Source organism: Procambarus clarkii, chromosome 24 (assembly GCF_040958095.1).
Source record: "Procambarus clarkii isolate CNS0578487 chromosome 24, FALCON_Pclarkii_2.0, whole genome shotgun sequence".
Classification (NCBI taxonomy): Eukaryota; Metazoa; Arthropoda; class Malacostraca; order Decapoda; family Cambaridae; genus Procambarus; species Procambarus clarkii.
In genome coordinates this window covers 10,706,453-10,731,452 of record NC_091173.1, presented here as the reverse complement: position 1 = coordinate 10,731,452, position 25,000 = coordinate 10,706,453, and the positions used below count along the sequence as shown (strand labels likewise).

Sequence of the window (25,000 nt, the reverse complement as noted above, 5' to 3'; positions counted from 1 at the left end):
GAACCAGGGTAAAGAAACTGCCCATTTGTTTCCGCATCCGCGGGAATCGAACTCGGGGGATTAGGATTACGACCTCTAAGCGTTGTTCACTCAGCCGCGAGGCCCCATGTGTACTCACCTAGTTGTGCTTGCGGGGGTTGAGCTCTGGCTCTTTGGTTCCGCCTCTCAACTGTCAATCAACTGGTGTATAGATTCGTGTGTGTGTGTGTGTTCCACTTGATACTTAAATAATTTTTTGGTGAGAATGGACATTATAGAGTACACAGGAAACCTTCAAACTTATGTAAATCAAAGTTCTTCAATGTACCACAGACAACATGTTCAACGAAGATAAGTTCCAGCAATTTCGCTTTGGTAAAACCCAAATTATCAAATGGAAACTACATAAAAAAAATGCAGTTAGATTATACTGTATAAAGAAGATGCAATATGAATGAGGAATCATGCCGGAAGACCTTACTTTTAAAGAACACCATAAAGTAACTGTCACAACTGCAAGAAAAATGACAGGTTGGTTCACAAAAAGTTTTCACACAAGAAATGCCATACCAATTATACTACTGCACTAGAAACTGCTGGTATGGAGAACATACAGAAGTCTGTGCAGAGTCCATTCAATAAAACATCTAAATAATTGGGAACATTTAAAATTTCCCAACCCATATTCTCTAGCGCGCAGGCGCGTGATACATAATTATATAAGGTTAGGTACACTTGGACAATATTAGAGGGACTGGTTCCAAATCTGCACACGGAAATTATTCCACAGGCGACAAGAAGGCATGGCAGGAAGTGCAATTTTCGACCACTGAAAAACAGACGCAATAGGTACACTACGAGACAATTCTATCAACATTAGTGGCCCAAGACTGTTTAAGCCACACTAACTGACCTCTCAAAGAGTCCAAAAGAAAACATGATCAAACCACCAAAGGATACCTGATCAACCGGGCTGTGAATCATACTGCGAGCACGGCGTCTAATACCCCAACTAGGAGCCATGGTCATAGACTGGACCACGGGGAATATCTATCCCCACACACCCAACACCAGGTAAACTGCCTCGGTGCCATCCACACACTTTGTATGGTCTGATATCCGGTAGAGAATCGGATATCTGAATCGAATCACAATCGACTTGGGAATGGTCCAGGGCGGACGAAACGTCGTCGTCCCTTCACTGTCTAGTGTGTGGTTTGGTCAACATATCCGGTTGTGTACTTTTAAACACATGGTGGTTCTGTGAGTATTGTGCTCTTTCTTCTCAATGATGGCGCACTGGAAATGTTAGGTAAATAATGTTTAGATTTATTTATATTCTATAATTCACAAAAAGTGTCTGCCGTGTGCGGTGCATACAGCCCGTCCTCTCAATTGATCACCACGTCACAAAAATGATGTACTAAAGTTCCCGACAATTCTATCGTTCATTATTGCGTTATAACGCAATAATATTGTCCAATTTCGTTAGGCTACGATAGCCTGTATCCAAACTGCTTTGGTGAACCTAGCAAAGAATTATATTAGCGGTCGGTGGCGGTTGCACCAGGCTATCAGTTTTTTTTTTTAAGAGAAGCTAAATGGAAACAAAAATATTATCCGAAGTATTATTAAATACAATTAAATGCGTTTCGCAAGACTTAAATTAATCGTTTCAAAATACAAAAGGCCCGCAGAGTAAATCTATTTTGTCCTCTTATTTGAATTTAATTCCATCAGTTATATTTCTAATCGTCCACACCCAAAAAAAAAAATTAAATAGCAATACTTACTCTTCATTGGCCACCATTTTTTGCAGTCTGAGAAGCCCAAAATCAAACATTTGCAAAAGCGTATTCAAACAAATAAATACTACAGGTCGTAAATACCTGTTTATCTACAGGTGTATATCTGCCTTATTTGTTTGGGAGGGAGAACAGGGTTTGAATTACATATTAGAACTAGTTTTAAGAAGAAACTCGCGATTGTCATTTTGCCCTGAACCCAGCGATACCACACTCCCTTCCCCGCCGCCACCACCACACTGGCACCGGGGCCGCCCGGCCGCCTCTTATATAGTTTCGCGTCGCGCTCTTGCCAACTTAACGTGCCCACTTTTCCGAAAATGACACATTATTCTATTTATTTCACTTTGTGTTATTCTTACGAATTACTGTGGCAGATTTAGAAGCAATTGTTGCGTGTTGGAGTGCCCTTGTTGACCCGTCTTCGTGCCCCTGTTGACAATTCTGCTTCAAACACTATATCCGTGTTAGTGGCTATGCATGAATGTCAAAATACCAGTCTTATGTAATCTGACCATCCCATTGTACCTTCTTGCAAATAATAATAATAATAATAATAATAATGTAATTATTATTACTCATGCTCCTATTGTACGAAACCTGTGCATCTTTCCCCAAAGCGGATTTATTTACATTTATTAAACAGTTTATGAACTCTGAAGCACTACGAGGTAGTTTATAACAATAACAACCTTGGGTTGTGACGTTTTGAAGCTCATAAACTGTTTATTAGGTGTAAACAAAGCCGCCATGCTTCGTCAGTGGTTGCGTAAATGCTGTATACAGGAATCCAGGCCCCAGGATACCTTTCATCCCATTTCGCTGCCCAATTACATATATAATAACCTTAGAAATATAGTGCCGATCACATTAGTGTGCGCCGTTAAAACAAACATACATACACGTGATATAAACGTGTTTAAAACATGAAGTATGCAGAGGTGGCTGACAACCTGACATCAGTTTAGTGACTTGAAAGCTCGAGAGGACGGGTTGCGCTGACAGTACCAGGGAGCAGGCGCAGCTGACAGTAGCAGGGAGCAGGCGCGGCTGACAGTAGCAGGGAGCAGGCGCGGCTGACAGTAGCAGGCGCAGCTGACAGTATCAGCACGCTGGCGTGAGAGAGAGATGCTCACTCTACCAACACTGTGGCCGTCACCTACATGAGCTCTTGTAACTGACGCTTGTCAGCTACAAGCGTCAGGTACTGGTGTCAGGGTCAGGGTCTTGTACTTGTTTAGACACGGAACCAAGCCGGTTCCTGTCGTCGTTGACCTCGTCTTCAAGGAGAAGTAATCAGATGTGTTGTCTTTTAACAAGGAAGTTTGTACCCTGTACATGACCTGGAGAGTGACGGCTGATCGCTTAGAAACATTTCCAGGTGTTACTAGCTAACTACCTTCATTGTGATGATACAAGACAATTATGTAACGGGCAATTGTTCCGTCATTAACCTGTCTATCACCTGTTCTTGCAAATAAAATAGATAAGGCTCCCTGAGGACGCTTTCAGCAAGATTCGAGGAGCATGTTTTGTCTTCGGCTGGAGGAAGGGTTGGTCTTAAACTCTTACGAACTCTTAAGGGAAGGGAACTCTTAAACAGAACAGTGTAACATCACCGGTGACGTCACACGACAGAGATCATAAGTTGTGATTAGCGCTACCAAATAACGAGAATGACTGACGTAATTTGAGCGCCATATTGGAATTCCTCGCGTATGTAAGATAATATGTGTAAGTAATATATATATATATATATACCTCTCAGGGAAGCCTCATGAAAATAAACATGATATATTCTTTAATAAATGAATGATTTATATTACAAATACGATCTGTTTTTTCACGAAAACAACTCAGTACAAGTGTACAAGTTATATGTACAGAATATAAACAAACATTTTATTTATATATATATATATATATATATATATATATATATATATATATATATATATATATATATATATATATATATATATATATATATATATATATATATATATAAGCAAACTACCGGCAAAGCTGAAGAAACTATCGTCCAATTAGTGAACGTCTATTGTAGGAAAATTACTTGAACCGCCAATCGCAAAAGACATTAGTTGGCGTCTTGAAAAACATAGACTAATAAAGGGTTCACAACTAAGGGCAGCTCGCCTAGTTTAACAGACCTACTGCCATTATCATCCAGCATCTTTCAAGATGCTGGATGGCAGCGGGGAAGACCTGCGACAATCTATATCTTGTCTTTACCAGACTTTGATACTAAGCCTCACGACAGGCTCAGTAGAAACTTAAGAGACTCATGTTAATGGGGCGGGGGGAAGGGGGGTATAGGTTATCCACACTTGGATTACAGCTTGATTATTTAATATAAAGTATAGAGTTAACATAGAGGTTCGGAGTGGGTCGGGGTGACAAATTGTAGACAAATTAGTGGCTAATTATTATAAACCCCAATTTTTTTATTTATTTAGGAGGGATATAGGAAAGAACTCGTTTGGAGGATGAGGGAAAATGGGCTTCGGGCTAGAACTATTAAAACAGTTTAATAACTTTCAAGAATATATTAGATAGGTATGAATGAGAGGAGAGGATTAAACAGGACCCCGCCTAGTATGAGCCAACAGACCTGGCCCTTAATTTATAAAGTCTGAAGTTAAGCCATTAGGGGGCCGGGATCCACAATAAACTAATATACTAACTTAGCAGCTAGAACTCCTAATTGAATGTAGTATCGGCTCCGGTTAGCTGGATTGTTTAGTCTAGATTTGGATGCTTTCGGTTAGGCTAAACCACCGCATTTTTTACGGAGGGGATATGAAAAAGTCTATATTAAAAAAACCATTCAGCACACACTATACTAAAATCAGAATTGCATTTCACCATTATAAATTCACATTAATGCATTCATAAATCTATGTATCTATGTATTTACGTATGTAGCTGAGCCTAGCATTTTAAAAGCACTACGATCACCTTCTGTGGTTGCTCAATAAATCTCTGAACTGTATGTTTGACAAATCTCTCACCCTGTCCACGGAGGACAGAAGAAAATGTATATATGCTGGTTAGCATTGTAAATGTGTGGCCACGTCTGTGGTAGAAAATAATAATAATAAAAAAAACTATACTAAAATGTTGAGAGAACATTCAACCCAGCGTAGCTCTATATAAACAAACTGGAGAGATTGGTTGGAGTTATATGAGTACAAGTTAATGCTGCGCAATATGTTAGAGATGACTCTAATGATATCAAATAAACAGAAGAAAGTTATATCGGTTATTAATATATTTACTTTAGATAGCACTCTCGAGATCGATTACCGAAGAAATTTGAAATATTGATGGAAGTTGACACAGGCAAACTATAATTTAAAGTTGAGTATCGCAAGTCTCGCTTTTGCAAACTTATTTCAACTGTAAAGTTTCAGAACGAGCTGTAAACTCGACTCTGAAATCTGTTTTTTTAACTAAAATTTATATAAACACTATCCATAAACATTTTACCACTAGGCTTGGGTAAACCGACTCCCAGTAATATACAAATCAGCTTTGTGACAGTTCACACAAAGTAATGACCCGGAAGTTCACAAACTTGTGTGAGAACTAATCGCCATATACATCCCCACGATGCCGCCCACAACAGTCCACTAACTCCTGGGTACCAATTTAAATAAAGAGAGGCTCATGCAAAGAGGTTAGGCCAGTCTAGCTATACTGTAGTTATGTTAAGAGTGCATTCTTTTGAGTTGTTACGTATGTACATTATTCATATATATATATATATATATATATATATATATATATATATATATATATATATATATATATATATATATATATATATGTCGTACCTAGTAGCCAGAACGCACTTCTGAGCCGATTATGCAAGGCCCGATTTGCCTAATAAGCAAAGTTTTCATGAATTAATATATTTTCTCTAATTTTTTTCTTATGAAATGATAAAGCTACCCATTTCATTATGTATGAGGTCAATTTTTGTTTATTTGAGCAAAATTAACGTAGATATATGACTGAACCTAACCAACCCTACCTAACCTAACCTAACCTATCTTAATTGGTTAGGTTAGGCTAGGTGGCCGAAAAAGTTAGGTTAGGTTAGGTTAGGTAGGTTAGGTAGTCGAAAAAACATTAATTCATGAAAACTTGGCTTATTAGGCAAATCGGGCCTTGCATAGTAGGCTGAGAAGTGCGTTCTGGCTACTAGGTACGACATATATATATATATATATATATATATATATATATATATATATATATATATATATATATATATATATTCATATATATATATATATATATATATATATATATATATATATATATATATATATATATATATATATATATATATATGTAATGGTGTTGTACATTTTAAAATAAACTCACCTTACCAACGAAGCTAACCTCGGCTAATGTACAAGCTTTAAACTAATCTAGGACTAAGTACAAATCATATCGAAAACACCTAACCATAACTAGGCCTAAATACAATCCCTTAATCAAATCTATGCACAAATCCTAACATAACTTAGGCATATAAACAAACCGAAATCTAGGCCTATGAACACACCGTATCCTGGTCGGGGAGGATTGACTAGAGGGGCCAATCATTAACGGTACTCCTATGTTCACCCAGCAGTGATTGGGTACCTGGTTGTTAAAGGATTCGGCAGGTCGTATTTCAGGGAAAATTAGGATTAAGGACATTCCCGAAAGGTAATGCGTGTTAGTGGCTGTACAGGAATGTGAGGACGGCTGCATTAGCAGAATCGAAGGTTAATTTCGGTGTCAGACGCTGCTTGACTTCATTCCTTATAATTGTCGCACAATCCACAGTCTCTCCAGGATTTTGGGCGATGATGATTTAGCACGTTTCCTGACACCTTTATATTTTTTATTGATTTATGTGTACAAGAGTTGTATATTTTTGTAGAGCCACTAGCAATCATACCGTTTCGGGCAGGTCTTTAATCCTAATTTTCCCTGAAATTCGACCCGTAAAATCGTTTTAACAACCAGGTACCCATTCACTGCTGGGTGAACAGAAGCTACAGTTAAGGATTGGCCACTCTAGTCAATCCTCCCCGGCCAGGATACGAACCCAGGCCAAATCGCTGGCGAAGTGCGGGCCGATTGCCTTACCACTGCACCACGGGGGACTACACCCGACTCCTCTGTTCATCTAGCATTAAATAGGCATACGGGAATTAGTCAACTGCTGTGCGCTGCAGCCTGGAAAAGGTCAGTCAGGCCTAGGATGACCTTCAGGAGCCTAATAGGGTCTCCGACCCCGATAATGGTCACCAGTTGATTGACAGTTGAGAGGCGGGACCAAAGAGCCCAAGCTCAACCCCCGCAAGCACAATTAGTAAGTATTAACACGATGTACTGAACGGGGTGAGAATAGCTTGAGCTACCTCATCCCTTTGTGTGTATTTTATCTCAATAAACTTATTTAAATTTAAATTTCAATTTCAATTAGGTGAGTACCTAGGATGTAACTTGGGAGGTCCTGGTAGGACAGTCGGGTTCCTTCTCGACGCACAATCGGGAATTCCGGGTTCGAATACCGGGCGGGACAGAAATGGTTGGGCACATTTCTTTTCTCCTAATGCCTCTGTTCACCTGGCTACTGTCCACCTAGCAGTAAGTAGATACCCAGGAGTTAGTCAGCCTGGTGTGGGGTTGCATCTTGGGCGGGGTTAGTAATTCGGCCCTAGGTGGGGGGGGAGGAGCAAGAGTCTAACATGTCTGAACACACTCTGGCTTCCTGTCCCCCCCTCCCCCCCGTCCGGACACAATGAATTAAAAAGCAACCACCAAATACATGATTCATAAGAATAGTTAAGTTAGCCTTAAGGAGTCGTGTTTATCACAGAAAACGTATTGCCGACAGTGAAGTAAGCTATTCTATTTTAAAATATTTCTAATTCCTCTGCTGTCGGAGACAGAAAGCATGAGTGTATATATACTTTAAAAGCTTTGCATACTAATGGCGTTATTAAATATGTATCTTTATGTAACAAGCATTAACTGAATCACGTTCTTCTGTATAGTTTTTTAAATAAAATGTATGTATTGAGGCATCAAGCTCATGCACTCCCTCCATACTACCTCACAACAGTTGACTAACTCTTAAGTACCTATGCAGGCGATGAGTCACAATAACGTGGCTGAAGTATGTTGAACAGACCACACACTAGAAGTTGAAGGGACGACGACGTTTCTTAAGTACCTATTTACTTCTAAATGAATCCAAGCATTAGGTGAGAGGAAACGTGCCCAATAATTTCTGTCACGTCCAAGAATTGAACCCGGGGTGCCCAATTGAGAGTGGAGAACGATAAAAGTGTTGATACAGCAAGGTAAGCGAACTCAATAATTTATTGCACTATACATATGTAATGGTGTTACACACACACACACACACGTCCTCATAACCGAGCGGATAACGCTCTCTGGTGGTTGTCCTAGGGGTCTGGGTTCGATTCCCGGTCCGGGCAGAAACAAATGAGTTTCTGTCACCTGGTTCCTTTGTTCACCTAGCAGTAGACAGGTACCTGGGAGTTAGAGAGCCACTACAGGTAGCATCTTGGGAATGTGTGTGTGACAGGGGAATATAAGGAAAAGACATGATTGAGTGAATAACAGGTCAGGAGTGAGCACATTAGACAACCGACGGTTTAGAATGACGGAGCCCAAGAGCTAAAAACTCCATGCAGCATGTACCAATAGTGAATACACACACACACACACACACACACACACACACACACACACACACACACGTTAAGAAAAGCTTTGGGTTACAGTGCGCTGTAACAGCTTGAGTGCAGAGTGCATAATTCCCCCATTGTCTGGGACAGGAAGCCTCTTAGGCTTACTGAAATACCCTCCTCCTCCCCCCTCCCCTCCACCTAACAACTGACTCTCCCCTACGTTAGTAATGCAACCCACAACAGTTGCATTACTCCAGGTATACTGCCACCTGATCACAGCCAGCCCTTGTAAGGCAATGTGTGCAGTAGTCTCAGCCGTTGTTGTTGAGTAGATTCAGCTACTCTGAACAAAAGTTCCAAGTAGCACGGGCTATGGTGAGCCCGTGTCTCAGCCTGTCCGGGAATCAACCCGGGGTACCAGTAGATTAGGTTACAAGCAGAGGCAGCGGCCACTACTGCCCTTCTACCTTAACCAATCCTTGTCCTAAAGGATACTTGGTCAATTCAGCCCGACGTCAAAGGGAGTGTGGCCGAAATAGGAGTTTCTCATCATTTTTGAAGGTCGGTCAAAGATTCTGGATACATGTACGATTTTAAGATGTGTATACATGTGGCTCCCAGCTCCAATTCACGAGAATGTACCACGGTCATACCCCCAAAAATAATATTTCCATTTTCTTGTATATGCTAACAAAATTAAATTATAAAATAGAAAATTACTGCCTGACCCGAGACCCCGTAAATCATCAATAGAGCGCTGTTGGGGGAAGGCTTCATACAAGCCTATGGTATATATATATATATATATATATATATATATATATATATATATATATATATATATATATATATATATATATATATATATATATATATATCGTACCTAGTAGCCAGAATGCACTTCTTGGCCTACTATGCAAGGCCCGATTTGCCTAATAGGCCGAGTGATTTTCTTTTTTCAACAAATTGTTTCCAATTGGCTTATTTGAATTATTATTTTTATATTATACTATGAATCATAAATTATTGACATACTTATGTTAGTTTAGGATAGGTTATGCTAGGTTAAGTTAGGTAGGGTACGTTAGGTTTGGTCATATATCTACGTTAGTTTTGAGTCAAATTTAAAAAAAAATTAACTCAAACATAGTGAAATAGATAGCTTTATCATTTCATAAAGAATTTTTTTTAGAAAAATATATAAATTTACTAAAACTTGGCTTATTAGGCAAATCGGGCCTTGCACAGTAGGCCGAGAAGTGCGTTCTGGCTACTAGGTACGACATATATATATATATATATATGTCGTACCTAGTAGCCAGAACGCACTTCTCAGCCTACTATGCAAGGCCCAATTTGCCTAATAAGCCAAGTTTTAATGAATTAATTGTTTTTCGACTACCTAACCTACCTAACCTAACCTAACCTTACTTTTTCGGCTACCTAGCCTAACCTAACCTATAAAGATAGGTTAGGTTAGGTTAGGTGGGGTTGGTTAGGTTCGGTCATATATCTACTTTAATTTTAACTCCAATAAAAAGAAATTGACCTCATACATAATGAAATGGGTAGCTTTATCATTTAATAAGAAAAAAATTAGAAAAAATATATTAATTCAGGAAAACTTGGCTTATTAGGCAAATCGGGCCATGCATAGTAGGCCAAAAAGTGAGTTCTGGCTACTAGGTACGACATATATATATATATATATATATATATATATATATATATGTCGTACCTAATAGCCAGAACGCACTTCTCAGCCTACTATGCAAGGCCCGATTTGCCTAATAAGCCAATTTTTCATGAATTAATGTTTTTTCGACTACCTAACCTACCTAACCTAACCTAACCTAACTTTTTCGGCTACCTAACCTAACCTCACCTATAAAGATAGGTTAGGTTAGGTTAGGTAGGGTTGGTTAGGTTCGGGCATATATCTACGTTAATTTTTACTCCAATAAAAAAAAATTGAACTTATACATAAGGAAATGGGTAGATTTATCATTTCATAAGAAAAAATTAGAGAAAATATATTAATTCGGGAAAACTTGGCTTATTAGGCAAATCGGGCCTTGCATAGTAGGCTGAGAAGTGCGTTCTGGCTACTAGGTACGACATATATATATATATATATATATATATATATATATATATATATATATATATATATATGTCGTACCTAGTAGCCAGAACGCACTTCTCAGCCTACTATGCAAGGCCCGATTTGCCTAATAAGCCAAGTTTTCATGAATTAATGTTTTTTCGACAACCTAACCTACCTAACCTAACCTAACCTAACTTTTTCGGCTACCTAACCTAACCTAACTTATAAAGATAGGTTAGGTTAGGTTAGGTAGGGTTGGTTAGGTTCGGTCATATATCTACGTTAATTTTAACTCTAATAAAAAAAATTGACGTCATACATAATGAAATGGGTAGCTTTATCATTTCATAAGAAAAAAATTAGAGAAAATATATTAATTCAGGAAAACTTGGCTTATTAGGCAAATTAGGCCTTGCATAGTTGGCTGAGAAGTGAGTTCTGGCTACTAGGTACGACATATATATATACATATATATATATATATATATATATATATGTCGTACCTAGTAGCCAGAACGCACTTCTCAGCCTACTATGCAAGGCCCGATTTGCCTAATAAGCCAAGTTTTCATGAATTAATTGTTTTTCGACTACCTAACCTACCTAACCTAACCTAACCTAACTTTTTCGGCTACCTAACCAAACCTAACCTATAAAGATAAGTTAGATTAGGTTAGGTAGGGTTGGTTAGGTTCGGTCATATATCTACGTTAATTTTAACTCCAATAAAAAAAAATTGACCTCATACATAATGAAATGGGTAGCTTTATCATTTCATAAGAAAAAAATTAGAGAAAATATATTAATTCAGGAAAACTTGGCTTATTAGGCAAATCGGGCCTTGAATAGTAGGCCAAAAAGTGAGTTCTGGCTACTAGGTACGACATATATATATATATATATATATATATATATATATATATATATATATATATATATATATATATGTCGTACCTAGTAGCCAGAACTCACTTCTGAGCCTACTATGTAAGGCCCGATTTGCCTAATAAGCCAAGTTTTCATGAATTAATTGCTTTTCGACTACCTAACCTACCTAACCTAACCTAACCTAACTTTTTCGGCTACCTAACCTAACCTAACCTATAAAGATAGGTTAGGTTAGGTTAGGTAGGGTTGGTTAGGTTCGGTCATATATCTACGTTAATTTTAACTCCAATAAAAAAAATTGACCTCTTACATAATGAAATGGGTTGCTTTATCATTTCATAAGAAAAAATTTAGAGAAAATATATTAATTCATGAAAACTTGGCTTATTAGGCAAATCGAGCCTTGCATTGTAGGCTGAAAAGTGAGTTCTGGCTACTAGGTACGACATATATATATATATATATATATATATATTTATATGACAGTGTCAGACCACGAAGGAAGAATTGAAACAGGAATTTCCTTAACTACTTTCGTATTTAATATTACATGTTCAGAAGGAATGAATATCTCCGCATAAAACTTGAAAGGCCCCAGAGCCAATATACAGCCGTATAACCCGTCCTCACACTAGGCTGTTTAAAGCAGCGGCCGTCCTCCGCAGACGCATTCATGAATGTTAACATACTGTGTGTCAAAAATTGGTTTGTTCTCATATATAAATTAATATTATTATACATACAAATTCTATGTATAGTTAGGTTAAGTGTTTTGGTTCTGTTTGCTGATTATTCAACCCGTCCTCGACTCAAGTCCATTACATCCAGCGGTCGACCCCCAGACACATTCACAAATTTTTACATGCTGTTCATTCAAAACGGAAATTTTCTCAAATATAAATTAATATTAAAATATATTATCATACTGTGCATATATAGTCATAGGTTAGGTTAGGTGTTTAGGTTCTGTTGGCGATTATCTGTATTTGTAGTACGAGGGTGAAGCATTTACAGCGTTGTGGTTCGAACAAAATTCGTCAGTGAAGCACTTGTTCCGGAAATCTTCGAACGTGATCAGTTGTGAGTCTTGTGTAGACCGCTTTTCATTCATGAACAGGGGAATTGGCGGCTGGATTAACGAGCTTGAATATTTGCATGCGAGGACGTCCTCATAAACAAAGCCCAAAGTCCATTCCATGCACCCGCTAAACCCCCTGTTTATGAATGAAAAACGGTTTACACACGACTCACAACTGATGAAGTCTGAACACTTCCGGAACAAGTGATTCACTGAGGAATTTTGTTCGAACCACAACACTCTAAATGCTTCACCCTCGTACTACAAATACAAATAATCGCCAACAGAACCTAAACACCTAACCTAACCTATGCCAATATATACTCAATATGCTAATATATTATAATATTAATTTATATTTAAGAAAATTTCCGTTTTGAATGAACAGCATGCAAAAAATTATGAATGCGTCTGTGGGGTCGACCGCTGGATGTAATGGACTGAGTCGAGGACGGGTTGCTGAAGGACAGGTTGTGGTACCCTGTCGGACCGAATTCGAATCCTCCAGGCCTGTACGGATGAATATTGGCCTGGGGACCATTCATTATTTTTTGGTTTCTTTTAGATTGTACTATTAATTACAAACCACTTATTGTACTATTAATTTTATAGAGCTTTATTTTTTCAGGACTCTATACAATTATTAGTACAAAAAGTGGTATTACTGGCGGTCCATCACTACATTCTGGTATTTTCCACCCAAACGTTTCTATAAGCACTACGTCTTGGGGAGGCTGGGCTGGCTGAGCTCACACACCAAGCTCTCCTCTGATGACGGCAAAGTTAGGATCAAGTAATGCAGCACCCGTCAGATACTAGCAGCAATGGAAGCAGGAAACCTAATTAAATTCGAGGCGAGAGCGGACAGCCTAGTTATGTCAGCCTGCCGCCAGGTGACAGCTTACTAATGTTACTCGTTACCTCTCAACTGTCAACATCCATCCATTCGTCTCTTGGAACTATATTACTTCTTTTAATTTTGATTATATTGCTGTTAGCAATGTCTAAAAATATATACTAATACCAAAATACTTTATAAAATAAAGTATTTTAAATAAACACGTGGTGAGAGCAGAGTGCAGGTGGTACTCGGCAACTGCCTGGTTCAAACACCACATTAATACTCGCCTAATGCTGTAGTTAACGCACAAATATATTTTATTTTATTTAGTGTAAAGCGACACAGACAAAATTTTGACTTAGAAATTGCGTTACATAAACATTGCAAGAACTTACCTGATTCTGGCGTGGTTGAGGGCGGCGTTGAGGTAGGGCTGGCGGGAGGCCGGGGACCCCACCATGGGCGCGCCCAGGGCCTCCGCGTTCTTGTGGAACTCCGCATAGCCTCCCAGCCCCCGCCGGCTAGGCACCTGCACACTCAGCAGCTCAGCCATCCTACTGCTGGGTCTGCTTGCCGGTCTCGTCAAGAGGCTTCGTCGCCCAAGCTCCGGGGGGCGTGGCCCGAATAAGGAGACGTGGCCACACTTTGCGGGTGGCTGTAGGGACCGCTTCCCGCACTGACGGCGCTCTTCACAACGTACAGGTAAGCAATGATGCTGTGTTCCCTTTGAATATTTGGTTGCCTGGCTGCAGCGACACAGCGCACGCACTCGTCCTGCTTGGGAACACAAGTCGCGCCCGCCACTGTCACCAGCCTTGTTTCCTTGCACGCACCAAAATAATCAATGCACGGATATGACTCCACTGTCACAACAAACCCCACTAAGCTGCTCCCTTTAAACCTCCCGCGCACCAGCGCCTGCACCAGTGTGGCTCTCCCTCGAGGCTGGCCGCTTCTCCCACCTGCTCAGGACACACTTCCCCACACCACCTCTTACTGGGCTGCCAACTCCTGCAACTACCACTTAAGTCCTCTGCTGCGTTACTCTCACTGTTCACGTATCTCTGGACGTATATGTTTCTTATCTCACACAAGCTTAACCAACAAGCCGATACACTAAAGCTCAGTATATTTGGAGCTCGAACGTAGACTCGCTTAAAGTCCTACGTACGTGGTGAGAGTGACAGACCAGCAGGAGGCCTCGTGTCATGCTGCCAGCTCGCAGTTCTCCTGACAACCCCAGACTCTGCAACTCGCTTCTTAATTTTCAGCTTAACTTTCTGCCTCGCCTTAATGTTCGCCTTCAAAACTCCTTCCTCGAGAGTCTCTCAGTAAGCCCTTCCGTCTACCTCGCCCTCCTGTGTTCTGAAGCTCACGTACACTTCCCCTTCGGCGATATTCTTCAGATCATTTGCACTGGTAATCACTTCGTGGATGCATGCCGTCAACCTGCAAAGAGAAAGAGAGACGTAGTAGTTGGTTACATGGAAGTGAACGCGGCTGGCGCCATTTTTCAGGCGTGAGCCGTAACAGGGTTGCTGCAGCGGCCATACAGCACACACACACGGCTCCTCCACACTCATGTGTATTAATGTATACTGATGACCAGACCACACGCTAGAAAGTGAAGAGACGACGACGTTTCGGTCCGTCCTGGACCATTATCTAGTCGATTGTGATAATGGAAAGTATGTTAATACATATTGTCTGGAACGGAGCATGACCAGAGTCCCGACACATGTGCTATCACCTTATGTGATACATTTCAATGTACTTGCGGGGGTTGATCTCTGGCTCTTTGGTCCCGCCTCTCAACCGTCAATCAACTGGTGTACAGATTCCTGAGCCTATTGGGCTGTATCATATCAACATTTGAAACTGTGTATGGAGTCAGCCTCTACCACATCACTGCCTAATGCATTCCATCTGTTAACTACTCTGACATTGAAAAAAAAAATTCTAACGTCCCTGTGGCTCATTTGGGTACTCGGTTTCCACCCGTGTCCCCTTGTTCGCGTCCCACCCGTGTTGAACAGAGAATGTATGTTAATTTGCGTGTCTAAATGAGTTTGTGCGCGTGCCACAGTTTTCCTAATGTAGAGCTTGTGCATGGTCCTGTCTCCATACTAACAGTCTCTCCCACGTGGTCCTGTCTCCATACTAACAGTCTCTCCCACGTGGTCCTGTCTCCATACTAACAGTCTCTCCCACGTGGTCCTGTCTCCATACTAACAGTCTCTCCCACGTGGTCCTGTCTCCATACTAACAGTCTCTCCCACGTGGTCCTGTCTCCATACTAACAGTCTCTCCCACGTGGTCCTGTCTCCATACTAACAGTCTCTCCCACGTGGTCCTGTCTCCATACTAACAGTCTCTCCCACGTGGTCCTGTCTCCATACTAACAGTCTCTCCCACATGGTCCTGTCTCCATACTAACAGTCTCTCCCACATGGTCCTGTCTCCATACTAACAGTCTCTCCCACATGGTCCTGTCTCCATACTAACAGTCTCTCCCACATGGTCCTGTCTCCATACTAACAGTCTCTCCCACATGGTCCTGTCTCCAAAAAGCGCATCACCCAATTGGTCTGCATCTGACTCATTCACAAAATGCACGTTAGTAAAGGGGTTTATTTCCCACATAGTTCATGACTGACTGCACATAAAATGTTACACACTCTCTGGCATGGTCCACCCTGTAGAGTAACGATACATTTAGGCTGTTTGAAGCTGTGTCATGTGTCTATAGACACCTGTGTCTATAGACACCTGAGTCTATAGACACCTGAGTCTATAGACACCTGTGTCTATAGACACCTGAGTCTATAGACACCTGAGTCTATAGACACCTGTGTCTATAGACACCTGTGTCTGGTGCTGCAAATTAACACAAATTAAACGAGACAATTGTGAGAAATGTTTGAGTAGAGTTGGAATCATGACCTCCTCCTTGAGGTTATCTTGAGGTGATTTCGGGGCTTTAGTGTCCCCGCGGCCCGGTCCTCGACCAGGTCTCCACCCCCAGGAAGCAGCCCGTGACAGCTGACTAACACCCAGGTACCTATTTTACTGCTAGGTAGGAGCTGACCTTCAACCTGCAAAGCACGTGGCGGCGTCCTCTGACCTAACTGATCTGTTTTGCTGCTCTTCTTAGCGCCTTGCTTTACTTTAGCTTGTGTAGCTTGCGTTAAGCTCTTTAGCTTGTGTAGTTCGTGCTTGTTTATGTAGTGGTACTGGGGGGGAGGGGGTATTGTAGATGCGGCCGGACTAGAGCCTTGTATAAGTACTGTATAGTTGTATGTTCGTACCCAGACTTCGGAATCATTCTGAAGGTGATATGGTTTATTCAGTCCTTTAGGTGAATTGTTTTACCTGTTCTGTTGCATACTTATTAAGAACTTCTCCAGTGATGCTTCGGTAGCTGTGGTGGCCGTTATCAGTATTCCTCAAACCTACTCTCATGTTCGCCAGCATCGCAGGCGCTGCTGATGTTAGTGGGTTTGTGCTTGCTTCTTAAGACTGTAGGTTACGTACATTCCTAGATCCTCATTATATTGTCTGGGAGAGAGAGAGCGTGTAAGTGTGTGTCCGTGTACGTGTGCGTGGAGGCTAGTATATATGTGCGTGATCGTGTGTGCGTGTGCATGAATATGTCTGTATAATATAAATAGCAACAAAACAGAAAAATATATATAAACTGGAGCCAAAAAACTAAATAATCAACTCCTGCATGAAAGCTCCCACCCAGAACCAAAACGTTATTTCAGCTAAAAAATAATATACTACCCTCCGTCACCCCCCCCTCCCCCTAACCTCCCCCCCCCCCCCCTCTTGACCCCCACCCATCGTCCCGGTCTTGACCCTCGCCGGGCTGTCAGTCATATTAATAGTGCGCCAACCGGGCTCTGCCGCCGGACAAAAGGTCACGAATCATAATGGATGAGGTCATTTCATGGATTTTTAATTTATTTAAGAATACATGCAATCAGTACCCTACACAGTTGTGTGTGTGTGTGTGTGCTCTGAGTGTTATACATAAGGGGAGAGCTTGGCTGTGTGTGAGAGAGAGAGAGAGAGAGAGAGAGAGAGAGAGAGAGAGAGAGAGAGAGAGAGAGAGAGAGAGAGACAGAGAGAGAGAGAGAGAGAGAGAGAGAGAGAGAGAGAGAGAGAGACAGAGAGAGACAGAGAGAGAGAGAGAGAGAGACAGAGAGAGAGTGAGAGAGAGAGAGAGAGAGAGAGAGAGAGAGAGAGAGAGAGAGAGAGAGAGAGAGAGAGAGAGAGAGAGAGAGAGAGAGAGAGAGAGAGAGAGCTTCTATATGATAATATCAGGTAAAACGTGAACTATGAGTGAAGACAAGATAGAAGATCAGGAGACACTCTCCTTCCATCAATCCACATCAACTTTCAATGTCACATTCATCATGAGTCGTCCACTTTATACTGCACGTCCATTGCTGCCTGCTGTTGCATGATCCCCCCCTTGCAAGCTTCAAGACAGTGCAAAAGAGACATTACCAGCTGATCGCCATTATGCCAACATGAAGAACAACACTGCATCAAGAGGGACAGAAAAAAGGACTTCAGTGTCTTATTTTAACGGGAATCTGACTTTTATAAGCATAAATAACTTTTTATTTTTCCAGTTCAATAGATTACAGTTCAATAGAGACTTCAATAGATTACTTTCTATCTGCGAGAAATTTAAATCAAATAATCAGTTCTAAAAAGGACCACCTTAGGTCTATCCTCCGCCCAATATTAACAGTGAACTCTATTACATTCATTTTCTGATTATCGATATAAGCAACATTATAAGACTACAATTATATATTTTGTACATATTTTAAGACAATAATATTAGTGGAACCTTTATTGAATTCTTGAAACGGGTACAAGAGGACCGGCAATTTTTTTTTATCTATCACACACACACACACGCACGCACACACACACACACACACACACACACACACACACACACACACACACACACACACACACACACACACACACACATATATATATATATATATATATATATATATATATATATACACACACACAATGGAAGGGAGTACCACCTCTGGCTGGAAGAAGGGGACCCTTAGCCTCGGAGGAAACCACACATAACGCATTTCCTTGTGTTGTTATAAGAACCGGGTGTAACACAGAGTACACTCTGGCATTAGGACACCTGCATAGATATCCCGGCTGTGTCGCACACTTTCGTTATCTCGAGACCAGGAGCCACACACACACTCTCTCTAGACTTCCTCAAGGTATCTACAAGGCATCCAGGCACCAGAGATGTCTTACACTGTGGGCAACACAGCTATACAAGGGGGACACCATGACCACACCCGACCTGGCTGTCAAGGATACAACACCCTGTGTGTAAGCAGACACAACACCCTGTGTGTAAGCAGACACAACACCCTGTGTGTAAGCAGACACAACACCCTGTGTGTAAGCAGACATAACACCCTGTGTGTAAGCAGACATAACACCCTGTGTGTAAGCAGACATAACACCCTGTGTGTAAGCAGACATAACACCCTGTGTGTAAGCAGACATAACACCCTGTGTGTAAGCAGACATAACACCCTGTGTGTAAGCAGACACAACACCCTGTGTGTAAGCAGACATAACACCCTGTGTGTAAGCAGACATAACACCCTGTGTGTAAGCAGACATAACACCCTGTGTGTAAGCAGACACAACACCCTGTGTGTAAGCAGACATAACACCCTGTGTGTAAGCAGACACAACACCCTGTGTGTAAGCAGACATAACACCCTGTGTGTAAGCAGACACAACACCCTGTGTGTAAGCAGACATAACACCCTGTGTGTAAGCAGACATAACACCCTGTGTGTAAGCAGACATAACACCCTGTGTGTAAGCAGACACAACACCCTGTGTGTAAGCAGACATAACACCCTGTGTGTAAGCAGACACAACACCCTGTGTGTAAGCAGACATAACACCCTGTGTACGCAGACACAACACCCTGTGGGTGCACACATGCGCCAACATTAACTATGTACAACTCTCTCGCGCCTCGAAACGACTCAACTGGAAACTTAATAAAAAGTGTTCACTAAAAATAAAAATAGTTTTACACACATACGGAAATTTTCATTTACAGGCGGCATTGTTAATATTTCAGCAACAATAGTTATATGGTGTGTGTGTGTGTGTGTGTGTGTGTGTGTGTGTGTGTGTGTGTGAGTGTGTGTGTGTGTGTGTGTGTGTGTGTGTGTGTGTGTGTGTGTGTGTGTGTGTGTGTGTGTGTGTTATATGTGTTATGTGTGTGTGTGTGTGTGTACTCAACTAGTTGTGCTTGCGGGGGTTGAGCTCTGGCTCTTTGGTCCCCTCTCAACCGTCAATCAACAGGTGTACAGATTCCTGAGCCTATTGGGCTGTATCATATCTACACTTGAAACTGTGTATGGAGTCAGCCTCCACCACATCACTTCCTAATGCATTCCATTTGTCAACCACTCTGACACTAAAAAAGTTCTTTCTAATATCTCTGTGGCTCATTTGGGCGCTCAGTTTCCACCTGTGTCCCCTTGTGCGTGTGCCCCTTATGTTAAATAGACTGTCTTTATCTACCCTATCAATTCCCTTCAGAATCTTGAATGTGGTGATCATGCCCCCCCTAACTCTTCTGTCTTCCAGCGAAGTGAGGTTTAATTCCCGTAGTCTCTCCTCGTAGCTCATACCTCTCAGCTCGGGTACTAGTCTGGTGGCAAACCTTTGAACCTTTTCCAGTTTAGTCTTATCCTTGACTAGATATGGACTCCATGCTGGGGCTGCATACTCCAGGATTGGCCTGACGTATGTGGTATACAAAGTTCTGAATGATTCTTTACACAAGTTTCTGAATGCCGTTCGTATGTTGGCCAGCCTGGCATATGCCGCTGATGTTATCCGCTTGATATGTGCTGCAGGAGACAGGTCTGGCGTGATATCAACCCCCAAGTCTTTTTCCTTCTCTGACTCCTGAAGAATTTCCTCTCCCAGATGATACCTTGTATCTGGCCTCCTGTGTGTGTGTGTGTGTGTGTGTGTGTGTGTGTGTGTGTACTCACCTAGTTGTGTTTGCGGGGGTTGAGCTTTGCTCTTTCGGCCCGCCTCTCAACTGTCAATCAACTGTTTACTCACTACTTTTTTTTTCCACACCACACACACACACCCCAGGAAGCAGCCCATGACAGTTGGCTAACTGCCAGGTACCTATTTACTGTTAGGTAACAGGGGGCATTCAGGGTGAAAGAAACTTTGCCCATTTGTTTCTGCCTGGTGCGGGAATCGAACCCGCGCCACAGAATTACGAGTCCTGCGCGCTATCCACCAGGCTACCAGGTCCCCTAAGTGTGTAATTACCTAAGTGTAATTACCTAAGTGTAGTTACAGGATGAGATCTACGCTCGTGGTGTCCCGTCTTCCCAGCACTCTTTGTCATATAACGCTTTGAAACTACTGACGGTCTTGGCCTCCACCACCTTCTTCCCTAACTTGTTCCAACCGTCTACCACTCTGTGTGTGTGTGTGTGTGTGTGTGTGTGTGTGTGTGTGTGTGTGTGTGTGTGTGTGTGTGTGTGTGTGTGTATACACAAATCACGTTGCTTCATGACATATCACTTCCATCTCCTTGCTTCACCTTTATCACATACTCCTCCTCCTTCTCCTCCTTGAGTCAACAGTGAGGTATGCGTATCTTACCAATTACCGCCGACGGCTCACTAGTCTAACAAGAACACACAAAGATATACAATCTTGTCACACACACACACACACACACACACACACCTGAACACACACACACGAAGGCTACCCGCACGCACCAACCCCACCACAACATGACCCCAACCTTTAAGGAAATCCAATCAATGTTTAGTAGCATTTCCATCAAGTGTGCTCAAGCCCTGAGGTTATCTTGAGATGATTTCGGGGCTTTAGTGTCCCCGCGGCCCGGTCCTCGACCAGGCCTCCACCCTCAGGAAGCAGCCCGTGACAGCTGACTAACACCTAGGTACCTATTTTACTGCTAGGTAACAGGGGCATAGGGTGAAAGAAACTCTGCCCATTGTTTCTCGCCGGCGCCTAGGATCGAACCCAGGACCACAGGATCACAAGTCCAGCGTGCTGTCCGTTCGGCCGACCGGCTCCCTAGCCCTGAACAAGGAGCAGGATGTAGGAAACAAGTTATAATGGGAGATAACATTCATAAGAAAACAGGACAGACAAAGACCCCAGACGTCGACCTCACCCCCACACATGTCTCTAGAAGATCAGGGGTATCTTGCCAGACTGGTCCCAGAACGAAGAGGTGTGAGTTACAAGGAAATGCTACGGAAATAATAAGAGCCCAGTAGGCTCCAGGATTTGTACACCAGTTGATTGACAGACGAGAGGCAGGACCAAAGAGCCAAAGCTCAACCCCCGCAAGTACAACTAGGTGAGTACCCACACACACACTAAACAAAAGCACTGCTCTAGATATGAATATATATATATATATATATATATATATATATATATATATATATATATATATGTATATATATATATATATATATATATATATATATATATATATATATATATATATATATATATATATATATGCAAGTAAGCGGGGGACCAAGAGCTAAATCTCACTCCTCTGTGGTTACTGACACGTAATATTAAGTACCACCACCAGCACCACAACTACCACCTGGTGGTTGGTCACTACCATCACCACCACAACCACCACCCCGTCCCCCCCCCCCCGGGGTCACCAGGTGGTGAGGTGAGTTAAAGGTTACCTCCCACGGTCCTGGGTGACGGTGTGAGGCATGAGTGAGGGTGTGAGGCATGAGTGAGGGTGTGAGGCATGAGTGAGGGTGTGAGGCATGGGTGAGGGTGTGAGGCATGAGTGAGGGTGTGAGGCATGAGTGACGGTGTGAGGCATGGGTGAGGGTGTGAGGCATGAGTGACGGTGTGAGGCATGAGTGACGGTGTGAGGCATGGGTGAGGGTGTGAGGCATGAGTGACGGTGTGAGGCATGAGTGAGGGTGTGAGGCATGGGTGAGGGTGTGAGGCATGAGTGACGGTGTGAGGCATGAGTGACGGTGTGAGGCATGAGTGACGGTGTGAGGCATGGGTGAGGGTGTGAGGCATGGGTGAGGGTGTGAGGCATGAGTGACGGTGTGAGGCATGAGTGACGGTGTGAGGCATGAGTGAGGGTGTGAGGCATGAGTGAGGGTGTGAGGCATGAGTGAGGGTGTGAGGCATGGGTGAGGGTGTGAGGCATGAGTGACGGTGTGAGGCATGAGTGACGGTGTGAGGCATGGGTGAGGGTGTGAGGCATGAGTGACGGTGTGAGGCATGAGTGACGGTGTGAGGCATGGGTGAGGGTGTGAGGCATGGGTGAGGGTGTGAGGCATGAGTGACGGTGTGAGGCATGGGTGAGGGTGTGAGGCATGAGTGAGGGTGTGAGGCATGAGTGACGGTGTGAGGCATGGGTGAGGGTGTGAGGCATGGGTGAGGGTGTGAGGCATGAGTGACGGTGTGAGGCATGGGTGAGGGTGTGAGGCATGAGTGAGGGTGTGAGGCATGAGTGACGGTGTGAGGCATGAGTGACAGTGTGAGGCATGAGTGACGGTGTGAGGCATGAGTGAGGGTGTGAGGCATGAGTGAGGGTGTGAGGCATGAGTGACGGTGTGAGGCATGAGTGACGGTGTGAGGCATGGGTGAGGGTGTGAGGCATGAGTGACGGTGTGAGGCATACGTGAGGGTGTGAGGCATTGGCAATACATGAGACAAGAGTGAGAGAAATGAGATAAAAGTGAGAAAATTGAGCCTCATTCACCTCATCCTTATGTGCGTGCGTGCGTGCGTGCGTTAACGGAGCAAATTCTATTTAGGAATAAAATTATTCATGTTCGTGTTTATAAAAAAAAAATCCTGAGGATTATCCAATCCTCCAAGCGGGAGGTAAATCCTGAGCTTAAACTTCGAGGGAGAATCGAATCCCCACCATCCCGTTCTCTCCATTCCCACTCCGTAACAAAACAGAACTGTTTCTCCCGTCCAAAAGCGTGTATGCTCCCAAGTATGTCATACAACCAATCCTGTGCAGATTATACCCCAATAAATCAGTGTTATATCTTTTGTTTTTAATATTTTAATATTAGTATTTGAGAATGTTCCTGTTGTGAATGAACAGCATTTTAAACTCGGTGAATGGGTCTTTGGGGGGCATGGGTGGCTGGGTGGAATGGACACAGCCTGAGGACGGGTTGGTCTTGACAGTCATATAGTCCCGTAGATTGGAGCAGCAGCCACTTATCTTAACATACTAAGAAGGTTAGGTAAGGTCGGTGTTTTCTATGAAGCTTTTCAAGGTAAACTAAAATATTCACAATAAATTAGTATGTCACATATGCACTTATTTAATAAGTCAATATTGACTGTAAGAAAGTGCGAGAACGGGTCCTCCTGTCTCACGCTAGTCCACTTATGTGCACTAATGCTTCATGGATGCTCCGCGATACAGTTTTTAAAACTACAGAAAAACAAATAATAAAATAATTCAAAAAATCACAATAAATTTTATAATCTGCATTTACTTTTTACGACCAATGCCACAGCTACTGTATATACATGTCTACTGTATAAACATGTCTACTGTATAAACATGTCTACTGTATATACATGTCTACTGTATATACATGTCTACTGTATATACATGTCTACTGTATATACATGTCTACTGTATATACATGTCTACTGTATATACATGTCTACTGTATATACATGTCTACTGTATAAACATGTCTACTGTATATACATGTCTACTGTATATACATGTCTACTGTATAAACATGTCTACTGTATATACATGTCTACTGTATATACATGTCTACTGTATAAACATGTCTACTGTATATACATGTCTACTGTATATACATGTCTACTGTATATACATGTCTACTGTATAAACATGTCTACTGTATATACATGTCTACTGTATATACATGTCTACTGTATATACATGTCTACTGTATAAACATGTCTACTGTATATACATGTCTACTGTATATACATGTCTACTGTATATACATGTCTACTGTATAAACATGTCTACTGTATATACATGTCTACTGTATATACATGTCTACTGTATAAACATGTCTACTGTATATACATGTCTACTGTATATACATGTCTACTGTATAAACATGTCTACTGTATAAACATGTCTACTGTATAAACATGTCTACTGTATATACATGTCTACTGTATATACATGTCTACTGTATAAACATGTCTACTGTATATACATGTCTACTGTATAAACATGTCTACTGTATATACATGTCTACTGTATAAACATGTCTACTGTATAAACATGTCTACTGTATATACATGTCTACTGTATATACATGTCTACTGTATAAACATGTCTACTGTATATACATGTCTACTGTATATACATGTCTACTGTATATACATGTCTACTGTAGAAACATGTCTACTGTAGAAACATGTCTACTGTAT

General features: G+C 41.9%; 1 protein-coding gene across 2 annotated transcripts in view; it reads right to left on the bottom strand.

The window, feature by feature from the left end:
• The window catches only part of LOC123761723 (ATP-binding cassette sub-family G member 1), a 148,273-nt gene that overhangs the window by 48,662 nt on the left and 74,611 nt on the right, over positions 1-25,000 (bottom strand). Inside the window, exon 2 of one of the 2 annotated variants that reach the window (XM_069330605.1) lies at positions 13,840-14,893. In XM_069330605.1, coding sequence (XP_069186706.1) covers positions 13,840-13,997 — 158 coding nt within the window. In that variant the 5' untranslated portion in view covers positions 13,998-14,893. Of the gene's footprint in view, positions 1-1,772; positions 1,911-13,839; positions 14,894-25,000 lie in introns of those variants that run through there. The other variant, XM_045747861.2, reaches the window with a different exon arrangement.